General features: G+C 48.0%; 1 protein-coding gene across 3 annotated transcripts; it reads left to right on the top strand.

Moving 5' to 3' along the window:
* Positions 1–349: 349 nt before the first annotated feature.
* Positions 350–7,538, top strand: LOC123163849 (polyadenylate-binding protein-interacting protein 11). 3 transcript variants are annotated; one of them, XM_044581236.1, is made up of 10 exons: positions 350–1,169; positions 1,281–1,409; positions 4,948–4,992; positions 5,061–5,133; positions 5,206–5,318; positions 5,426–5,485; positions 5,576–5,614; positions 5,738–5,806; positions 6,982–7,043; positions 7,140–7,538. In XM_044581236.1, the coding sequence occupies exons 1-10, from the start codon at positions 858–860 to the stop codon at positions 7,192–7,194; spliced, it is 957 nt and encodes a 318-aa protein (XP_044437171.1). In that variant the 5' UTR covers positions 350–857; the 3' UTR covers positions 7,195–7,538. The 3 variants fall into 3 exon arrangements, with proteins under 3 accessions (XP_044437171.1, XP_044437170.1, XP_044437169.1); XM_044581235.1 differs by having other exon boundaries at positions 354–1,169; positions 4,948–4,983; positions 5,567–5,614; XM_044581234.1 differs by having other exon boundaries at positions 356–1,169; positions 5,567–5,614.
* The last annotated feature ends 9,061 nt before the right edge of the window (positions 7,539–16,599 follow it).

Genomic DNA, 16,599 nt, shown 5'->3' on the forward strand with positions numbered 1-16,599 from the left:
GCTAGGCGCCACGGGTCAGCCGCGTGAAATAGTTTCACGGACAGTTCATTCTGTGATTTGATTTCGTTTATAGGTCAAATTTGTCAAATTTGCCGGACGGGCGACTACGGTGCGGTGGTCCTTCTCTTGCGTGTAGCAAAGTGATACTGATGTTGTCAGGAATTCCAGCGGCCGACTGTGAATTAGCAACGCTGAAATAAAGATGGACGTTTCATAAAACAAAAATGGCATTGTCCTTTGCGTCCAAGGGTGCTGAAATTCCCGAGCACAAGGGGGTGTTTCCCGCAAAAGCGCAGCCCGGCGGGCGGGGAATACGGGGGGAAGAGAGAGAAGGGAACAAAAGGAAAAGGAGGCAGCAGGCGGGCGGGCGGCTCGCCTCAGCCTCAGCCTCAGCCTCACCGTACCGGAGCAGCTCTCTCTCTCTCCTCACTTTCCCTCTCCTCCCGAAAAGGCAAAGCGGAAAGGAGGCAGCAAGAGAGAGAAAGAGGCAGCACGATACGAGTAACAACCAGGAGAGAGAAACGAGGAAAGAGAGAGGCAGAGGCACCTCCCTCCCCCTGCCGGCTTCCCCTGCTCTCCCCCTGCGCCGGTCGGCTGCAGCAGCTGCTGTCCCCTCCCCCTCCCCGATCCCCATGCTCTCCCTCCTCTCCTAGCCCGCCGCAACGACCAACCACCCTCCCCGCGGTTGGCTGTCCCCTTCGCCTCCGATCCGTCTCCGGGGATCGATCCGCACTTCCGCACCGCGCCGAGCCTATATATAACCCCCCACCATCCCCGCGCGCCTCCCGTCCCCGAACCTTCCAGAACCTCACCGAGCTCTCTCCCCCTCCGGCAGCAGGTTCTTCGTTCCCTTCGGGATGGCCGTAGTCGAGACCTCCGCCGACCACGTCGCCCCCGCCGCCTCCGACCACGGCGCCGCGCCGTACCGTGCCTCGTCGGAGGGGGGCGACGCGGGGGAGCGCGAGATGCGGGATCTGGAGGAGCTCCTCTCCAAGCTCAACCCCATGGCGGAGGAGTTCGTCCCGCCCTCGCTCGCCGCGCACCCCATGCCGCCGCCCCCCTACGCCGGCTACTACCCCAACGGCCCACCCGCAGCCGGCTTCGCGCCGGTCGCCTCGCCGGGCCACCGCGGGGTCGTTGGCTTCCCCGCCGCCGACGGCCGCGGCAGGGTAAGGAGACACGAGAGTCCTTGTTTGACCTTTTCGATCGCGTGGTGTTCCCGTTCGGCCTCTCTGTTTCTATCGCCGGTGTAAGTCTGATCTGCTCCTTCCTGCGCGCAGAAGAAGTTTGGAGGGTACGGCGGCGGCTACCCCCACGGCGGCAAGCGGCGGGTCAACAGCCGCACCAGCCAGGCGCAGCGCGACGAGGTGATCCGCCGGACGGTCTACGTCTCCGACATCGATCATCAGGTCAGCCCACGGATCGATGCCCGCACCTTCCTCTCTTGATTCTGCCTGTGACGAGCCTCCTTCGCCCGTCCCTTATTAGACTCTGATATATCCATTCACGTTACCTCCGCAACCGCAAAGAGTTTGTTCACCTGTTGATTGGTTTGATATCATTTTTCTACGTTCCTGTTACTGGTTGTCATGATCGCTCAGCTAGACTTCGGGTTGTGTGACTTCTGTCGGGCACGTGCTGTTCAGATGGGATAAAACGTTAGCAGGATTGAGATCATAAGATGGGATGGGGCTGAGAGCAGGTGGATACTGGATACGCCAGCGGTTGCTCCTTTTGATCATCCTTTTCTTGTTTCGATAGATTTGGATGCCACTTCTCACTGTAGTAAGTTTTGCAGTTCTTGGTCATTACTTTTGTATGGAGTCTAGAAAGTCGCATGACTATTTTGCCATTTATGTGCTTGGGCGACGTGCAGCTAACCTGTACTCATCTACTGTGTTCTTATCCGATTTTGGGTGGTTATTCTCCTGATTTCTTCACATACTGTATGCACCTCTATTGACTATTCGTGGCATGTCTGGTTGTTTTGATGCATGCACCATCTGTATCGGTTTGCTATTAGATTTCTCGTTGGATTAGTCTATGCAGTGCATTACTGGAAGTATCTCATTAATGAGCCCTGCTTTCGTGCTCCTTTAGCAGTTCATTGAGTAGGCAGTCGTTCCTTTTTTTTTTTCTGGAAGACCTAGGTAGTGTATTCCTGGCAGTGTGTTCGTTATGGGCCATGCTTTCATGTTCCTTGTAGCAGTTTATCTAGTAGGTGTGTATTCATTTCTGTTTAGGAAGACCTGGGTAGTGTATTCCTGCAAGTGCCTTATTTAAGATCCTTGCTTTAATGTTCCTTTGATGGAGTGATCATTGGAAGGAACAGTATAATAATTCAAACCATGCCCTATTATATACTGCTTGGTACAAATTTTAGATGTCTCAGGCCTATTCCTGTATTCATGCAAGAATGCTAGATTTGAGAGTGGATACATGCAGATTTACTGTCTGGTGGAACACAGATGGGACCAGCTTTAATGAATCTCAGTAATGGGCATGCAAAGTTACTTTGATTTTTTTAGGGGTGTTTTTTTTGAGGGGTATGCAAAGTTACTTTGGTGTATTTGATACTCCCTTCGTTCCTAAATATAAGCCCTTTTTGAGATTCCAATATGGACTGCATACGGAGCAAAATGAGTGAATCTACACTCTAAAATATGTCTATATACATCCGTATGTAGTCCGTATTGAAATCTCTAAAAAGTGTTATATTTAGAAACTGGGAGTAGATGCCTTGTGTATGCTTGTTGACTTATTAGGTCACGATGATACTTTGTCTTTTTTGGTTCTGGTATGCTATTCTAATTTCTTTCTCAAAAAAGTCTTAATCTCGTTTACATCTATGCTTAAGATCATAGCTTATCATGATGCTTCTCATATTTACATGTTGAAATGCAACATGTACACACTTGATTGGGATTTGCACTTTGAAAGATTTAAGCTTCTAGGTGGCTGATATGGTTTACTTGTGAGCTCAGTTGTTCTAGTGCATGTTGATCAATGCCAGTTAGATATATGTATCGTTTCCAGGATTCAGAAACCCTTTTCTAGAAGAGGTATTCTCTAGAACAATACAGTTGCCACGTTTGTAAGAGACATGCATGCTGTTTGTGAAGTATATAAGAGGCACACCATCTTTACTTTTTGGCGTGCCTCTGTTCCACAATGAAAAGAAGCACCTTGTTACTAAATCAGCGACAATTAATATAGATCGGAGGGAGTACGTTGTAATTGTAGTAGTAGTGTGCATAAGTTATGCACTGAAGAGTTCACTCGCTATGTATTCTCATAATGGTGGTTACGTTTTTGGGTCAAGCGTATGTCATTTGGCAAATGCACCTTTTTTTCTTTGTTCAGACAACATAGTATGTACTTTCTACCTCGTAATAGCCGTGTTCATGTTTTTTTTCATGTTAGACATGTACTAGACACGTTCACTGGTTTTGCCTTGCGTGATAGTGAACTTTCTACCTCTGTACATGCCAACTAGTGACCTTTTGGCTGCAGTTCTGCAGAAATATTCCAATTTTCTCAAAAATTCAAAGATCTCCAGAAATCCTCGTGCTACTGTTTGGAGGCAGTGCCTGCTTGTCTGCTCCACGAAGACCCTTTAGGCCTAATAGTGAGATATGGAATGGCATATGAATAGGGATGCAAGCGGCGTCCCGCATGTCCCGCGGAACTAGCAAAATAGTTCATTTCTGGCTGAAAGATTAACACTAGACTAGAGATGGATTTGTACGAGGCTGCAGCCCGCAAACCCGTCCGCTCTGCATCCCTACATATGAAATAAAATAAAATTTCTTGTATACAGAAACTTCTTAGAAGGAAAAGGAATTCGTAGTCCACCAGAGGGTTTATCTGATAGATCAATTCTGATTCGTCACCCGCATTTTCTGTTGAATAGATGAGTGCTTTTGGTAGGGTGATAACATGTCTGACATGTATTTTACTCGAATACTGGACGGATCATAATGTTGCAACTATTAAGTGGTATTTTAGGAAGCTCATTTTTGGCAGCGCTATGAGAATGAGGCGAGTTAGGTCAGTTTGTGGTTGTCCAACTGTGTTGCGTTTGCTTCCTTTATAATCTGCTGTTAGAAATTAGCCAGAAAAATGTGCAAAAGCGGGTCAGAGAGACACAAAAATAGCCTAAAGCAGGTGAGGCAAACAGGATTGTGATAATCCACCGCAATGCCAAACACAGCCTTAAAAGAGTGTTTTGCCTCTTTGAGAGCACTTTTCCTTTGATTACATACCCTACACTGAGTTCTTTTTGGAAAGAAAAAAAGTTTCTTGAATCCTCAAAAGGTTCTAATGGAGTGGAGTTATACATGTACATATAGACGTGTAGCATTTATGCACAAAATTTATCAATATATCTTCTCAGTTATGGTGTACACAAAAAGGAGAAATGTGTAGATCAAAATAGAGTAACCTTTTGCTTTTTTAGAGCCCACAAAAACGTCTTATATTTTAGAACAGAGGTAATATTATTTAATAATTTTTTACAGTTATGTAGAACACATCCATATATATCCACTGGAAAGAGTTCTTTTGAAAACCTCTAAACTTTCTGCACTTGGTCCTCTGATGTTTATTCCCTTATGGTGTCTTTTTTATAATTTTCGCATCTGTATTTCCTCATGTACTCTGTAATGTTATGTTGGTTTGTTGGTGATAGGTTTAATTTTGTCTATTGGACACTTAACAGTTAGTTATTCACTTATTTGTTTGTCACTTGGCTGCTGTGATACTTTGTATATTTGATTAAATTTCTACACCTAACTTGTGGAGTTTGTTGAGTTCATTTGTGCTGCCTTTGCAGTTAGTTATTTATCACTGGTACATTGTGTCAGCCATTTTTCAAGTCTTATATCCTCTAGTTGCACGCCTGCAATTATATGTAGGCTAATTCGTTATATGTTTCCTCACATTTAGGTCACCGAAGAGCAACTGGCAGCACTATTTATCAACGTAGGGCAGGTACACTTTTTGTTTTTTGTTTACATTTACTTTTTGAGAGCACTGAATAATCTGATTTTTTTGTGAAGGTTGTGGACTGCCGGATGTGTGGGGATCCAAATTCAGTTCTTCGTTTTGCTTTCATAGAGTTTACTGATGAGGGTAAGTGGTTGAATGATAATTGAACATGCTTAGGTCAATTTGTCCATTGATTAATATACTGTACTATTGCAGAGGGTGCAAGGGCTGCTCTAAATCTGTCAGGAACTGTGCTTGGATATTATCCTGTGAGGGTTCTGCCATCAAAAACTGCAATTGCACCAGTCAATCCAACGTTCCTGCCCAGGGTAAGCTACAGTTTTGGAATCCACATATTTGTCTAAGTATCGCTGTTCATACTTATCTATATGGATGTCCGCCTGATGTCTAAAAAGTGCCTCGTCTTTATCTTCAGTCTGATGATGAGCGTGAGATGTGTGCAAGGACCATCTACTGCACAAACATCGACAAGAAGGTTTGCTAGCCTACCGTTGCACTCTGTATCTCTATACTCTTTGCACCGATGTTTCTATTTTATTTGATGCACTTGGTGCAGGTCTCTCAGGCAGATGTGAAACTGTTCTTCGAGTCAATTTGTGGAGAGGTTGGTGATTTGTCACTTCGAACTTCCTTTCCTTGTCATAATTTATACCATATATACTGTGCTGCAATCAAAATGCAGTTCAAGGGACATGCTCATTCACTCATTGCAATATCTCCCTGACAGGTCTATCGGCTGAGGTTGCTTGGGGACTACCAGCATAATACTCGCATTGCCTTTGTGGAGTTTGTTATGGTTAGAATGACTTGCCCATTTCGTATTTTTGCAAATCATCACAATATATTGCCTTTTTATTGTATTTCTAGTGTTACTCGTCATGTGTGAGAAGGTTGAATCCTATAATGCTAAGAGTGTTGCCCGCAAATTATATCATGAACATCCATCGCCTCGTGTATGTTTGCTTGAATCATGGTTTCCTGTATTGTTCACATAGTAGAAAACATGTACCACTACGACCAGATTTGATTTCTGGCTAGTTGTCGTTTCGAGTCATGTAGGGTTTCAGCCGCCAGAAGTTGGCATGAACTGGCCTTATGTCCATGTTAGCTTTAATCAGATGGATAAATAGTTAGCCAGAGAACAGCTGGGAAATAGTCATGCTTAAATGAAAACTATGGTTTGATTGGGGTACATTAGATTTCTGTAAGGATGTTTACATGTGGCTGTTCTCCTTTTGTCTAATACTCCCTCCGTTCCAAATTAGTTGTCGCTGATTTAGTACAAAACTGTACTCCCACCGATCCATATTACTTGTCTCAGATTTGTCTAGATATGGATGTGTGTAGACACGCTTTAGTGTTAGATACATCCGTATCTAGACAAATCTAAGATAAGTAGTAATATGGATCTCAGGGAGTATTAAATCAGCGACAACTAATTTGGAAAGGAGGGAGTATATATTAGTCTTTCCTGAACATTACTTGCTTTATTAAACTCACAACTTTGGTTGGTTGGTACTCTATTATGTTATGAGTTATGATCTGATGTCCTGATGTATAGCATTGCATGTCAGTTTAGGTGGATGTCTGATGATCATTTCTTTGAACCTGAAGTGGTCCCAAGTACTCTCTCTATTGAGAAGTTATTAGTTAGCAAGATCTACTGTTGCTTGTTGTCCTCGTGCTTAGCGCATTAACTTGATCTTAGTCAGCATTGTTTGTTGTTCAGGATAATCTCTAATTGCTATACACGTGCTGTAAAAATGGCTCTGTTAGTTACATTTTCTTGGATTTTGGGGCCTTACGATGCAGGGTATTTTGGGAAATGAAGTTCATGTGTGTATGCAACTTCTTTCCTGTTGTAACAGCAATGTCCTTGGCTAGTCCTTTGTGTGGCATAGTAGTAGTGGTGGTATTTTTCATTTCACAACTAAGTTCAGCCTGGAGGTTCATTCATTTCTTAATTTTCAGGCTGAAAGTGCTACAGCTGCTCTCAACTGCAGTGGTGTTATACTGGGTTCCCTGCCAATAAGGTAAAAAGCATGGTCTGGATTCAACTTTGTTGACCCAACTGTGAATAAAAGCCTATTTAGTTTTGGAAATAACGTGCTGCCTTGCTGATATTTCAGGGTGAGTCCATCTAAGACTCCCGTTCGTCCCCGTGCTCCTCGGCCAATGAACTAGAGTTGTAGGTACAGGAGGTGCCAATGGCACTGCTTATATATAGAGAGATCGACATATGTGAAAGAGAAATTAAGATATGTCTTTTCTTCTAAGTTATCCGCTCGAGTGTCTTTTTATTGTATCGCCGGTAAGTATCAAGACTCGAGCGGAGGAGGGGAAAGGAAAAATTAGAAATGGTTGGTCGGTGTTTACCTTTTGCACATAGAGCTTCTTAGAAGCGGGCCTGTTGCTCTTGTCCTTGATGCAGCAAGGCGAAACTCGTGGACTTTTGTCTTTGTTAAGTTGTTGGCTGTTGTCCGTTTGCTACTTACTGGAAAGTTGCAGCAAGTCGTTTACCTGAAAAATGATGAGCACTTGCCATTATGCTGTGCCAATTCTGTCGTGCCCCCGGTATTTTTGTTTGCTGATGCTTATGCTCTTCGTGGTATGCATTATGGTGGAATATTCTACTACTATTGTGGGCTGTTCCCCATATTTAGTCTGCACACGAGCAGTTCAACATTATCCTTGGGTTGCTCTGTAAATATGCTCGTCGTATAAATTGAATGTTATTGGTTACCTCTGAAACTGGAGCCAATGCACAGAAGCTAAGGAGGCGTTTTGTTCCACTCTGGTACTGTTTTCGACTTTCAGTTTCGGGAAGCGCTGCTTCTGATATTTTCTCCTGATGAATACGCGTTTTGTTTGGATCGGGCGCGAACGAATGCGGACTGGATGGGATTCTGTATCTCGCTGGGATCCGACGTTTTTGTGGATGTGAAGCGTTGTACTGTATCTGACAGAAAACAGAATGTCCGAACCAAAACGCGTCGTAATAGTCATATTAGGTTTTTATTTACTCCTGATCAGCTATGGCAACCGCCCAGAAATTGTATTTGCTGGAACGTTTAAGGTCTGTCTTTTTGCCATTGTTCCAGTAGAATCCTTTTTGTTGCTTGTGGTGTGGGGAGCCCGCGAGTTTAAGTTTACCTAGAGCTACAAGTTTAACCAAGGAAAGTTCACCTTTTCTCATCGTGTATAACGTTGTCCATAAAGCATGCAGTGAGATGTTTGTTGCACATTGCGTACACTCTTCCATGTTTCTGCCCCTGTCAGGTTCCATCGGCCGGGCCACCCATTGTTGTTGTCTGCCACCACGCACGAGCGAACAGCGGTACAGAACTACGCGGGCCGTGTGTCCAATAGCTGCATGTCCATCTCATCTCATCTCATCGGCTGCAGCAGTATAGTACGTGCAGTGAGCCGAGCCTTTGTGCCGGTCCCGATATGTGAGGTGGATCCTGCCTGCCACGGGCCACGGCGGGTACCAAGCGCGTACCGGCGCGTGCGATGCGTATGCAGGCAGGAGGGACCGGACGGCCGGAAATGGGCTGGGGCACCAGGAAAAAGGCGACCGACCGAGACAGTTCGACGGGTCGGTCGAGGGGCCATCGCGTCCATCAATCTAGTATCTACGCTGCTACAGGAGCCTTTACAGAGGAGGGCGGGCGGACGACACGCGGACATGATCATCCCACTCCCACGCGCCAGACCTGCTCAATAATTTACCAATAATCCGTTCCCCTGTCTCTCTATGCTACGGGCTGTAGCTCCGGCCCCAGGCTCGAACGAAACCTCCAAAACTCTCTTCGCGAAAACAAATCCCGACAACGGATTTCACATCGGCGCAGCGCAAACCCAGCACGCATCTCCCAGGCTGCAAAAATCGCGACGGTTCCATCCTTTCGCGCCGTCTGTCGCCTCCGACCGACGGCTTATAGAGTATAACAGAAAAAAGGGCGGCAAAGACACTGGATGATGATCCAACGGTGGGGGACGTGCCTCAGTGCGTGACCACGCCGCGTGCCGCCCGCCCCTGGCCGCCGTGCGGGCGCGCACAGCTCCTCCTCCTCCTCTAATCCGTCCCTTGACCCTTGATCATCGGTGAGTAGATGGATAACTTGGCGCGAAGATTTTGTCAAAAGTCTCGTCCGCGTCGCGGGCACGGTGTCTTCGCTGTTTTGCACGGAAGGGAATCGGAGCATGCAGATTCAGCTACAGTGCACGCCAGCGTGGCTGCCTTGCGTGCCTCATGCACGCCCTCCTCGCATGTATCGTCCATACCTGCTGCGACGTGACGCCGCCCGCCGGATGACGCATCGATCTCATCATCTCAAAATCTTTTTTTTTCTTCCGATGAAGATCTCAAAATCGTTGGGTCAGAGCACATACTTCTTTGAAAACAGTTTCTTTCGCATCTGTCTCTGCTGTTCCCAACTGCGTAATCAGCCGAAAGAATGGTACGTATGTTTCTCTGCACGGGCCTGAACTCAGGGGGTATCGGTGGCGAATCATGAAAGAAAATGAAAGGGGGGCTCAAAATTAATAGTGTGTAGAAAAAGTCAAAAGCTTTCAATTCTTTAGTTCAAATAAGGTCAAAATCTTGATATGAATACTAGTATTTTTTTTTCAATTTTTGGAGGGGGGGCTCGAGCCTGTCGAAGGCCCCCGGTAGATTGGGGGGGGGGGGGGGGGTACGTATGCAGGGCCGGCCCTGGCATACTAGAGGCCCTCGGGCGAACATCATACAATGGGCCCATACGCTATAATAAGCAAAAAAACTACTCATAAATATCTAAAGTAGAAGATTTGTGTTCATACTCATTTGGATTTTTAGTATTTGAAACATTCTCATGGCCACCCAAATTTGTAGAATCCTCAATGACGAAATCAGATTGTTCCATAGCACCCTTTGGAGATATAATGAATTTATCTACACGCCACTTCTTTTTCCTTTTCTCATAATCAGATAAATGTTTTTTGGCAACATGGTTACAACAAAAAAGGAGAGAGAAAACCTGAATTTTTGAATCTTGGTCTTGGTCTCTTGGAGTAAATTAGAAGAAATCCCACGCTGCTCCAGCTATCCACTAATCCAAATTCAAGCAATGCCACAACAGAAAAATATATCTGACTGCAATGTCGTACAACAAATAAGGAATCAAGCAAGTCAAACATCCTTACATCAATTCATCATTACAGAACATAAACAAGGGGAAAAGTTGAGATGCAAAAAATTAAGGAACTGCTTGCCTCGGACAGTCGGACCTTGATCGCAGCCCTAACAGCGGATGGCAAGGCTGCGGGCTGCTGCTCTCCGCGTTCCTGCCAGGGCACAAGGAGTGTCGTTGCTCGCCGGCTCCCTTATGTGGCTCCATTCACCGGGGACCTTGTGGTTATTTGTAAGATGCTAACTGAAATTCATTGGAGTATGACACTAACAGAAATTTCAATGATTAATTTGGGGATTTGATGTCTTGGCCTTTTAGACTACCCATAATGGGAGTAACATCACACATATCTAGGCAAAATAGATGATGTGGCAAGTAATTAATGAAAAAAGAGAGTCATGTGGTAACATAGCTACTCCCTCCTTTCCGGCTTATAGGGCTTATATCAAAATCTTAGTTTTTCCATTTTATAAGGCTCAATTTGGTTGTTCCCCATCACAAGTTTAGATTACTAGGTGCATTAAATAATTGCATGCAAGTATTAAGAGAATTGATCAATGCATGTACATTATGCATGCATTCATTGCAATTAATACATTGGTAAACATATTTTTTTTAGAAAAACAAGATCATTAATTGGGTGATTTTGCAAATTACAAAAAGTATTCCACCACTCACCATCTACCTTGGTTGGTGAGATTTTTGGATTGAGCCCTATAAGGCTGGCCATAGTGGGGGTAACATAAGTAGTATCATGCACTTGGGACTCGCAAACATGCTTATGTGGCAGGCAATTACAGAAGAGAGAGATGGTTATAGTCTAAGTTACTCCCCACTATGACCAGCCTAAACCGGAAACATGCAATTAAAGAAGAGAGAGATGCTTATGTGACTCGCAAACATGCTTATGTGGCAGGCAAACATGCTTATGTGACTCGCAAACATGCTTATGTGGCAGGCAAACATGCTTATGTTACTAGTCTAAGTTACTCCCCACTATGACCAGCCTAAACCGGAAAGAAGGGAGTAGTTATTAGTAGTATGAGTAACATCACATATATCAAGGCATGATGAGTCTACAACCTAATAAATAAAGTGTTGCATGACATCACATATACGTTACTCCCCACTATGGAGGTAGTAACATATGCATGTTACTAGTCTAAGTTACCCACATTGTGGCTAGTCTTAGGAACTTGGGGCAATAATTGGATTTGGGGAAGAGGAAGAAGATGAGAACGAGAGGGAGACGTGCTCTCGGAGAGAGCGAAGGAATTGTTGACTTGCTCGCTTCTTAATGGGCTGGGCTGCTTTTCATGCGTACTATTTTTTTTGGAAAATATATACAGTAGACATGCACAGGGTATGGCCCCTGCTCGGGCTGGGCCCTAAGCCGTCGCACTCGCCGCCATGGCCCAGGGCCAGCCCTGTACGTATGTGACTGGGAGGACGATTATGTGGAACCGCCGTCATGCCATCTAGAAAACATTTTGCAGTGTTTCGACATGTGTTTTCCCAGTTCAAGATAAAAGAGAATTATGTGTATATTAAGAGTGCAGGGGCTACTTCTAGACTTGGGTAATTGTTCATCAAGACATTGAAAAAGACTTCTTGTCATAAACTAACCATTTGAATATCCGAGCAATGAACCGGTCCTATATGAATATAAAAGCTCTCAATAACTGAAGGTGAACTGAGGGTAGCTCACATGGTTAGGTTTGTTGTGGTGAAATCAACCCATCACGATGCAAGTCCTAAACTTGACACTAATGGTCGTACTTTTCTGGATTTCTTTTAGGCTTTTGATGATGCATGTTTAGAGGGAGGAGACATGCTTGTGACGACTTTATCAATCTCAGAATGTTGTGCCGACTCATTGTCATCGCATCAAAATAAATTACCATTAAAAATCTGATTTAGCATTCCTCTCTAATACTAATAATTACTACTACTATAAGTTTGTGTAATTTTGGCAGGTCCACCCAGTCCAGAATACTGCAGCTCCACGGTATACAGTTGGTGTTGTCCCCTGGGTTGGCACTGGTTGGTTACGTACACAGGTTGCTAGCTGCATGGCCGTTGGATTCTGTCTTGTCAGCTGTACGGGGTTCAACAAGCCTTGATGAGAAGCGTACCATGCGCGCGTCAACACACTAGCTGGACCACGCCTACGCTCCTAGTACTAGTACGTGCGCGACAGCCTCCTCGGCCTGCCTGCCTGGCTACTGTCAAGAGACTGTCTCACTGCTCTGCATGCATATGCGTATGTTGGCTAGCTCAAAATACGTAGTAGTACAGCAAACTTCACGGCGCGACCCCATCCTATCCGGTGTGTCCGTTTGTGGTAAAACGGACATACCAGACGACCCAGCACGTGACCCCATTTTAAAAACGTCCGTTTTCTGTCCGCTTCGCCCCATCCTGGGAGCAAAGTAGGGCTGGCTTTGCGTCTGAAACGGACACGGGCGGATGCTCTCTGTCTCGTCCTCGTCCAGGGCATGCTGTCCTTTTGCATGTGACCCTGACCCGCCTGTTATTGGCCCACACACCCACCCACCCACCCCTCTCTCTTTCCTTCTTTTCTCTCCCTGGCCCACCACGCACACACACCACCACGAGGCACGCGGACGCGCGCGGCCGCAAGCGAGCGCGAGTGGCGGCGGCGGCAAGCTACTGCGGGCGGGGCGGTAGGGCGCGGGGGCGGCCGAGCTCGCGGCGGCAGGGGCCGGTGCGAGGCAGAGGGCGCGGCCGAGCTCGCGCGCTAGCGGGCCGGCAGGGCGCGGGTGCGGCGCGGAGCAGGGCGCGGCCGAGCTCGCAGCCGTGCTCGCGGCGGGCGGGGCGACAGGGCGTGACGCGAGCGGCGGCCGAGCTCGCGGCCGTGCTCGCGGCGGGCGGGGCGGCAAGGCGCGGGCGCGGCGCGAGCTGCGGCTGGCGGCGCGGAGCAGGGCGCGGCCGAGCTCGCGGCGGGCAGCGCGGTAGGGCGCGGGCGCGAGCTGTGGCGGGCAGCGCGGCAGGGCGCGAGCTGCCGCGGGCGGCGCGGAGCAAGGCGCGCCGAGCTCATGGGGGCCGGGGCGCGGCAGAGGGCGAGGAGCGAGCTGCGGCGGGCGGGCGGCAGGGCGCGGGCGCGGCAGGCGGTGCGAGGCGGAGTGCGGGCGGACGAGGCGCTAGGGCTGGACAGTTTGGGGTCATCTGCCGCGTTGGGCGCCTCCAACGAAAGCCGGACACACATGTCCGTTTTCACACCTATAGCCACCCCAAACGGACAAAATTCGCATAAAACGGACGTCCGTTTGGGGTCGCGCGGTGGAGTTGGCCTAACAAGTTTCAACCCGGTTTTCGAGGACGGTTTCGTCACGTTGAAGCTGACGTGATGCTGACGCGGCATACTCTGGGTGAACAGAAGGCCCTCTTGTTTCACTCCCTAGTTAACTTTTTTGTGTCTTATTTATATTATAAAAATCAAAGTACAAGTCACGTAAGGATCGTCATGACAAAATTGTAAAGATAGCAGAACATATCTGAGCTTGACACCGATGTCCGTCACCTCCCTCTGGCACCAGCATAGCAGCCACCGAAAAAAGAGTGACGGATCACCTCCTCACCCGAGCTTGACGCGGTTCCATTGCTGATATGCAGCTTTGCAGACCTCCAAAGTGTCTCACCAAAAATAAAGTCATTGCTGTTGAACGAATGAGACCGGGGCAACACCCCGGACACACCATCGAACTCCAGATCAGGCTTCCCACCCGACTAAGACGCCAAAGAAGGAAACCACACCTGCCATCCATCAACCACGAACCCAGCACATGTTCCATCTTCGAAATGTCGTCGATGCAAATCATAATCTGCATCCGCTCTTGGGCTACCTCCCACGCTCCGCACCGACGTTGGAGCAGACGGCGGAGCCCGAGGACACATGTCGACCACGAGAATGCCGCCGTCGCCACATCATCCTTGCTTCAACAGACTGGTTTCCAAAATCATCCCCAACTATAGGGCCGATCGCCTTGTCGGGGAATGATCCGAAGATTCTTTATTCAGCGCCGCCATCACCGTCGTCGAAGCCAAGATAATGAACATCCTTAAAATGAAGCTACTTTAGCTTAAAACTTTTCATACAAGTGGATCTGATGATCCCCTCACCACTAACGACCGAGGTCATCGGCGGAGGGAAACTGCCGGAGGACGGCGGCGAAGAAACTCTCTTTGGGAGAGACGGTGGCAAGGGGGCCCTTTTTCTTCTGGAGGAAGAAAGAACGACCCGTCTGTATTTGGGGATGGCCGCGGCGGCGATGCTCTCTTGTTAACGTCCTTGTTTAATTAAGCAACAACCCGTGTGTCATTTTCTTTTTTTGCGATGAAACCCATGTGTCATATGGTTGCATGCAACAAGATATATACTGTAGTACGTACCCTACTTGCCAAAGGGTAAAAAATCAATATATACCTTGGTGTGAGTATGCAGTCACATATCTCATCTGTGCTGCAGTCAGCCCGAACGGCCGGGAGCGTTGCTTGCACACAACAGCAATTTGCAGTTGCTCTGCGGACAAGGAACCAATGGATCGGAAGCAAGGCAAGCAGCGAGCAACAACATGGATGCATTATTAGCATGGTCCAAAATTAAAGCAGCTAGCCAAAGCTGGTATGAAGGACATAATAATCATCATCGTATGGCTCGCTAGTCCGCTAGTGTGTGTGTGTGTGTTTCTTGCCGTCTCCACCATTCGGTCCATCACGCGTAGCGTAGCCATTCTCTTGACGCTTGTCTAACGCCATGGATTCGGTTGCTTCTTGAGTTTGCTTGTGCACATGCATGGAGTGATGGAGGCCGGTTTCAGTTACTCCATCATCTCGCTCGACGGCACATATATATGCGAGTGCGTCTGGTACAAGTGTGCATACACCCACTTTCCCGGCCTGTTCCGTGAAGAAGTAGATATACTACATCACATGGGGAGCTGCGCGTCCAAGGACGACATGGCGGCGAGGCCGAGGAGCGCGGCGGTGCACCCGTGCCCGTGGATTACGCCGACGGCGCTGCCGGCGCCCGGCCAGCAGGTCGCCGTGCGGATGCGCGCCAGCGAGTTGCGCGCTCTGCATGAGGCCGCTGGTGGGGATACCAGAGGCGGGGACGCCGACGCCGGCATCGGCCGTGCCATCCTGGACGGCTGCGTCGCCGGTCGGTGGACGTGGTCACCAGCGTCCGCGTCCTACTTGGCAGGCTAGCCACCCATGCTGTGCACGCAGTCATGCACATACTAGACGACTTGTGTACATAATACAGTACATATGAATTCGTCTCTGTACACATAGCTTCACAAACCACCTGATCCATTCGTCTCTGTACGTACGTACTCGGTTGTAATTAAGGAAAGACGAGTTGGGTTTGTGGAACAGATTACACATTCGGTTGGATCATCGATCGCATGGCTTTGACTTGCGGTCCATGTACAAAAGGCGCACCATCGGATTCCAATGAGGCAGCTGGGAGGCAATTCAGTCCTAAAGCTAACAAGCTTTATCGCCATGGATTGGACTTTGGACACTGACAGCGATGTTACCCACTAACACACACGCGCGCGCGCTCTCTCTCACCCATTCTATGTGCGAATCTTTGGCGTTCTTGGACGAACTGTGTGGTAGGTGCATGCATGGCCGCCAGCGCGCGGCACCTGCGGCGCATCCATTTCTGTCCAAGGAATCTCTATATCTTGTCCGATTTCCAGCACGCCAAACGCAACTAATATGTCGTTCACAGGTTAGTTTCGGAGCTGGACTAGATAAATCCTAGATCTGTCCGCATACATGTGCATGAACCGACCGACACATCACCGGTCTCGATCTTTTCCTGGTCTCATCTGCCCCCGGTCACCAGACGCATATTTGTGATCTATGGATGCATGTGGGCGCTCTAAACTCCGATCCAGCTGCCATGGATAACTCATGTCGAGTCCGGGTTGCCACGTGTCTCCAAGCTAGGTGCTCATTAATGGTTTTGCTATTTTTCATGTACCTACAAAGTATTGTACCGTTTCAAAAAATAAAATTGTTGCGCCAGTCACATTTTTTGGGAGGCAGCCGTAGCCTCATTATCTATCATACGGATAGTGTGTGTGCGCGCGCGCAATGGGATCGCCGCACTTGTTCAATGATGGTGTGGGGCTTAGAGGATGGCCGGAGCGGCGACGAACACGGCGATGGGGGGAGGGTGGGGCTACAGTCACCGGCCGCGCGGGGGGAGGGTGTTTCGGGCGGAAGTAGGCGGTTAGGCCGTGGGGGACGAGGAGGAACCATCGTGGAGAGGACGAGGAAGAAGATAAACAGTTGGCGGCACGTTCCTGACCGTTGAATGTTGATCGGATGGTCAACAACAGAAGTGCCTAACAGTCAGCTGATTTTTTTTTTCTTCTGT

This window comes from Triticum aestivum, chromosome 7D, assembly GCF_018294505.1.
Source record: "Triticum aestivum cultivar Chinese Spring chromosome 7D, IWGSC CS RefSeq v2.1, whole genome shotgun sequence".
NCBI classification, from domain to species: domain Eukaryota; kingdom Viridiplantae; phylum Streptophyta; class Magnoliopsida; order Poales; family Poaceae; genus Triticum; species Triticum aestivum.